Source organism: Marmota marmota, unplaced genomic scaffold, assembly GCF_001458135.2.
Source record: "Marmota marmota marmota unplaced genomic scaffold, marMar, whole genome shotgun sequence".
In the NCBI taxonomy this organism is placed as follows: domain Eukaryota; kingdom Metazoa; phylum Chordata; class Mammalia; order Rodentia; family Sciuridae; genus Marmota; species Marmota marmota.
The window spans coordinates 32,733,633-32,740,152 of record NW_025999842.1 but is presented as its reverse complement, the minus strand read 5'-3'; the positions used below and the strand labels follow the sequence as shown (position 1 = coordinate 32,740,152).

At 36.7% G+C, this 6,520-nt stretch overlaps 1 protein-coding gene across 3 annotated transcripts in view; it reads left to right on the top strand.

Moving 5' to 3' along the window:
- Positions 1 to 5,894, top strand: part of Hs3st5 (heparan sulfate-glucosamine 3-sulfotransferase 5) — a 159,636-nt gene extending 153,742 nt beyond the window's left edge. For all 3 annotated transcript variants that reach the window (XM_015500373.2, XM_048791541.1, XM_048791492.1), the window contains one exon: positions 2,919 to 5,894. In XM_015500373.2, the coding sequence (XP_015355859.1) occupies positions 2,919 to 3,852 (934 nt within the window). In that variant the 3' untranslated portion in view covers positions 3,853 to 5,894. The remainder of the gene's footprint in view (positions 1 to 2,918) is intronic.
- The last annotated feature ends 626 nt before the right edge of the window (positions 5,895 to 6,520 follow it).

Genomic DNA, 6,520 nt, shown 5'->3' with positions numbered 1-6,520 from the left:
GGGGGGGTGGGTACCAGGGATTGAACTCAGGGGCACTCAACCACTGAGCCACATCCCAGCCCTACTTTTCATTTTATTTAGAGACAGGGTCTCACTAAGTTGCTTAGCATCTTGCTTTTGCTGAGACTGGCTTTGAACTTGAGATCCTTCTGCCTCAGCCTCCTAAGCCACTGGGATTACAGGCATGTGCAACCACACCTTGCAGCTAGTATCATTTTTGACTGATAAAAACACATCCCTTTGAGGATTTTCAATTCAAAATTCCTGAGTAAACTTTTTACTCACTAGTCATTACCTATGAGAAAAGTGCAATTAAGAGCTTATCACTTAAAGGTCAGCACTTCAAGATATTTTACTTGGTTATTAGTGAAAATCCTTGAGGTGGTACCATTTTCCCATGTCCATATTAGAACTTTTGTAACAAGTTTTTCCTAGCACCTTTAATTAACTTCTAATCATTTTTTAATTGAGTAACAGATACTAGAACATTATTTGGTTTATGATTTTATCATTTTTAACCTGTTCTTTACTCTCTAATAGGATATCTTTTATAAGGAATTGGATGTTTTAGTAGGCTTTCTCAAAACCCCTCACTTGAAAGTTTGAACAAATTTTGTCTGAAATTGATATGACTTACTTAGGCTTCTGCTTTACTAACCTAAGACCCTGCTATCTGGAAAAGAGACTGAAGTGACTGATTACTGTTCCTTCCAGTCTTAGAATTCTATCTTTTTTGGTCAGAACCCATGATCAGAATCTGCTCTTCAAGAAGTGGAAAAAAGTGTAATATGTTCTCCTATCTTTACATATTCTCTTGAGTTAGAGTATCCTAAAAGCAATTATTTGGAAAAGTATGATGTCCCAGGTGAGAAAGTAGAAAGAAAGGAAGTAAAGGAGGAAAATGGCCCTTTCTAAAGGTAGGGAAATTTTATTCTAGTTCAGTCAAGGCAAAGATACTTGTGTCATGCTCTTAGCCAGATTTCTGTGAGAGAATTAAATACCACAGAAAAAGACAGGATGACTATCCTCATCCCAAGTACAGAGTGTCATTCTAAATGATCAAGAGAGAAGTCCACCAATGGATATTGTGAATTAGGGCTTAATTCTTAACCAGAACCAAAGAAGAACCAAAACATGAAATTATTATATCCCAATCAATGTCACAATTAAAAATATCTCTATATATCTCTTAATAATTCTATTTGTTCTCTTAATAATTCTATTTCTTCCATTAGAACACTAGTATATTAATCCCATTAACAAATTTATAAAAATAAAATTCATGTTTTTCTAAAACATTAACTATGGTAAATCCTGTGTTTCTAATAGTTTTATTTTTTGTTGTTCTAAATTAGTTATACATGACAGTAGAATGCAACGTGATACATCATACATAAATGGAGTATAACTTCTCATTCTTCTGGTTGTACATAGCATAGGATCAATCATGTAGGGTATTATTGTCCAACTGATTCTACTATCCTTCCTACCCCTCTAATTATTTTCTATATTTTCATACTTTCAATAAGCATGGACTGTTTTAAAGATAATAAAAAACAAATACTATGAAAAAATAACATGTTTATATTGTTCCTTAGGCATTATGATAGAAAACTGTTAGAGCATTCACCAAGATCATTCTCCTCAGTACCACAGAGCAAACTGGCATGACTCTGAGATGTAACAAGGTCTTTTGGGAAAAGCAAGTGATATCTCATTGCCAGAGAGAGAGAGATGGATTCCAGATTACTGGGATAACCAAAATTTTTCAGTTGGAGGAATTGGTTTGACAGCCATTTTAACCACTATCTGCCCTTTTCCCAAGTAGGCTAAAATGCCTTCCCCAACCAGCTTAAGAAAATTATAATTAATTTCAGTTAAGTTTCAGTCTATATGTACAAGGAAACTGTATTTGTTAATCACATATATTGACCATGCCAAATTAAACAGCCATTCCTGTCTAATATTATCGTGACTATTGCCACATCTTTCTATCTGAGAAAAATAGAAGTGCTTACTCATTATTCAGGGTAATATTAAAGTGGAAATCCTCCTTTCTGGCTCTGTCCATTGCATTCCTTCCCTCATGAACTCCAGTCTTTTACTTAAATGTACTTAGCAGTGAGGAGCTGAGGTTTCTGGCCCCATCAAGGTCTTGTTGATTTCTCGTCACAGTTGTGGTAGATGATATACAGCACTCGCTGATGGTAGGTAATTGGGTTTGTTCCCACATTCAGCAAAGTGAAAACATACTCCTGACCTCTTTAAATAGAAAGAGAAAGAGAGGCAGAAGAAATATAGTACTCTTCTGGTTATCAAGGCCAAGGGCAGAAATTCCTCATAGAATGAAAAGCCCAGCAAGTACCAAGACTGGAATTTTGCAGGTTGATGATGCAGACAGCCAAGGATAGAGAGTGAGACTTCTTTTCAGATTCTATCTCAAAGATTTTTAAGAGCCATGTAAGTGTTGCTAAGCTGCAAGAAAATAACACCATGTGAAACCAGAAACAAATGGCCTCCTCTCTGCCCTTCAGCCTCCCAACTGAAGATTATAATCTTCTCCCTTTCACATTTTCTAAATGATTTTAACTGGTGAGCTGTTGAAAAGCTATTAGTATGGCTGGTGTCACTTATCTGTCCTGTACTGTGAGCATAAGTACATGCTGGAGTCAATTAAGTGCTTGGTGAATAAAAATTTTAAGGAGTGCTAATAAAAAAATCCCATCAATTATATATGCTCCATTTAATACAGGGTTATTTAAAATAAAATTTTCCAAACATATGTTCATTATGGATTGCAGCAGGCTGGGCACCAGTGATTTTATTTATGCATTGAAAGTCTTAGTCTGACTGGTGAAGTAGAAAAATGAGAAGTTAGTTACAATGAGCTTCTTACAGTGTGTCTCTGTTGCTTGCAGGCTACAACCTCTTTGCCCCGTTGAAGGCCGATTTGGTGGAGCCCGCAGTCAGGTTGAACTGCCACTCCGCGCCCTACAGTTTAAGCGTGGCCTGCTCCATGAGTTCCGGAAGGGCAACACTTCCAAGGAGCAGGTTCGCCTCCATGACCTGGTCCAGCAGCTCCCGAAGGCCATTATCATTGGGGTGAGGAAAGGGGGCACAAGGGCCCTGCTAGAGATGCTGAACCTCCATCCAGCAGTGGTCAAAGCCTCTCAAGAAATCCACTTTTTTGACAATGATGAGAACTATGCCAAGGGCATTGAGTGGTATAGGAAAAAGATGCCTTTTTCCTACCCTCAGCAGATCACAATTGAAAAAAGCCCAGCATATTTTATCACGGAGGAGGTTCCAGAAAGGATTTACAAAATGAACTCATCCATCAAATTGTTGATCATTGTCAGGGAGCCAACCACAAGAGCTATTTCTGATTACACTCAGGTGCTAGAAGGGAAGGAGAGGAAGAACAAAACCTATTACAAGTTTGAGAAGCTGGCCATAGACCCTAATACCTGTGAAGTGAACACAAAATATAAGGCAGTAAGAACCAGCATCTACACCAAACATCTAGAAAGGTGGTTGAAATATTTTCCAATTGAACAATTTCACATTGTGGATGGAGACCGCCTCATCACGGAACCTCTGCCAGAACTTCAGCTCGTGGAGAAGTTCCTAAATCTTCCTCCAAGGATAAGCCAATACAACTTGTATTTCAATGCTACCAGAGGGTTTTACTGCTTACGATTTAACATTATCTTTAATAAGTGCCTGGCGGGCAGCAAGGGGCGCATTCATCCAGAGGTGGACCCCTCTGTCATTACCAAATTGCGCAAATTCTTTCACCCTTTTAATCAAAAATTTTACCAGATCACTGGGAGGACATTGAACTGGCCCTAAAACAATACCCTACAACACTATGTGTTGTGCCTGGAGACACACAATGTCTCCTCTAGATTAAAATATGCACTTTTCTTAGACACAACTATCCAAGTCATTTTTCCATGTATACTTGTACATAATACAGTGTGTGACCAAATATGATATCAATTTTTTTCTACTGAAAATTTACAAAAATAAATAAGTAAGTTGATGTCTGCAAAGTTGCATCTTTTAAGGTATTTACAAAAAAAAAAAAGAAGAAGAGGTGGTGGTAAAGGAAAAAGTGACTTCAGCTATTCTCAAAGAGTTAGTCTTCCTTTGATTCAGAATTTGTCACCTGCCATTTTCATAGATTAAGCCAAAAGATGAATGTGTGAAAATGTACCAATAGCTGTGAAGCTTCAGGAAGTAGAGGATTCAGTTATGCATTCTTTTTTCCTAAGGGAAAGCCGGCTTTATTCAGACACTGAATTGGTGCCATGAAAACAAAACAAAACAAAAATGCTATTTTCTTATTATTTAAAAAAAATGTCTTATCTCATAAAATTGACATTGTTCCAAAGTTCTTGTGGTGATTTTGCACTATTGTTTTCTTGTATGGGCCATGGTGTCACTTGTAGCATGTCAATCACACATTGGAAACTCAAGTCCTTTACTTCCATGTTGTATGTCAAGAAAGAGAAATGTCATGTATATAGTGTATAATGCTGTAAATACCGGTTTCACACTAAGTAATTCTATTTTGTAAACTGAATATGGCTATTTAATTTATTGTGAAAATTAAATTTATTGTGGTATTTAAAAATGGAATGGATTAAAATTACTCTATGTGCACATTTTTTAAAACTCATTTTGTCTTATGTGCCCCCTGCTGGCTTCCAGAATGGAAGCTATTTACGTGCATCCAGGGCACTTGGAAAGGATGCTTCTCTATTGGATTCCTATACCCTTGTGAAAAGATATTACCAAGTGAGGCTGAGTATATATTTTTAAAAATCTCAACAGTCTGAAAATCAAGTAATAATAGCCACCTCAAAGAACCCTAATGCTGCTATGCTACAACTTTGTAACAGTTAATCTACTTGCAGTTACTGCCTTGCCAGAGTGAGATGAGGAATATATTAACAGAACTGAGGCACAGAAGAATCACAATTTTACCTGAGACTCAAATCAGAATCAAAAAGGTAGAGAAATGAAATAAAATAAGATTAGAAAACTTGTGTGGCCTCTATACTGAAAAGCTGCTGGTGCTCCAAAATGAATATGAGTTCTCAGAATTCTCTTGGAGATGAAAATATATCAATCTGCTCAGAAATGATCGAATTGCCTAATGTCGCTATGACTAACATAAACATATGGCTCCTATTTCCACCCAGAGAAATTAATGCTAAATTAGGTGTCTCCCTAATATCAGGTACACTATTATTATGCTTAGATGTAATTCAGAGAAATGTAGAAAGAAGTGTAACAGGCACAACAAAATGATTGGTTTTTCACCATCGTATTTGCTTATCCAGTGGAAAACATCTGGGAGGGCTTTGTTCAAAACCATTTAGAGAGTGCTAGAGAAATCAGCCAATTATAATGGATCCCCCTTTGTTGTAAGAAGTGTTGATATTCTCTATGAGTTGTTTCTCTTGTCCAGTGATTTGAAGGTGGACTTTTCTAAATAAATAGCCCTTTCCCCTCCAGTGTCGGTGTATTTTGCTTCTCAAGCCACAGCCTTGGTAATTATCTCTTCTGTTTGAGTTAGCAATGATGCTGTGCTCTCAGCATGATACAGGCATGACACCAACAGGCACTGGCAGGTGGCTGCTCATTCAGTGCAGTGACTCCAGAGGGGGAGCCTTAGGTCTAAGGATCAGTCGCTTTTTTCCTAAGCCAAGAATGATGTCAACAGGAGCCTGGTTCCTCAATTCCCTCATCTCACAGATAACCATCAGAGTACTCTTTGAATACCACATTTCATGACATAAACACAGTCCTATCATTAACTTCATAAAAATATTCCTAGAGCTCTGCACAGCTAACACAGTTTCCTACCAGTGACTGTCAAAGTATGGCCCATTGGAATACTGATGCTTCAAAAATTCAACCAAGTTAATGAGTTGAAACTTCTCAGTCATTTTTATATTCCAAATTTTTCTTTTTTTATTTCTAAGTTTTATAGTTGATTATATTTATGAAGTAATTTTATAATATAAAGTGTAAAAGTTCATTAATATATATATCACCTCAAACATTTAACATTTTTGTAATCAAAACCTTAGAGATTTTCTTTGTGATATTGAAATGTATAGTACTCAATTATCAGCTTAGTCGGCAGACATCCTTGATTAAAAAAAAAAATCAGACTTATTTCTCCTACCTAATGAAGGCTTTGTACTGTTATGAACAATGCATATTAGAGTTTATCCAAGATTTTATTTAACTATGTCAACAACTATAATTTGTTATTTTCAGTTCAATAAGCCAGTATTTCCTCATCATATCCAGGAAAACAGAAAGTATTGTGATTTCCAGGTGTTCTCTTTCCTAAATAAGTTTGAGAATTGTTTCAAATCTTGAAACCTCTGCACAGAAACCCAAAACAAGAGACCTCATGTGGGAGAATTTGGGGTGGCATGTTTCATTTCAATGGAAAAACAGTTACCACCTCTGCTGATTAAGCCAGATAGGGGGAAAT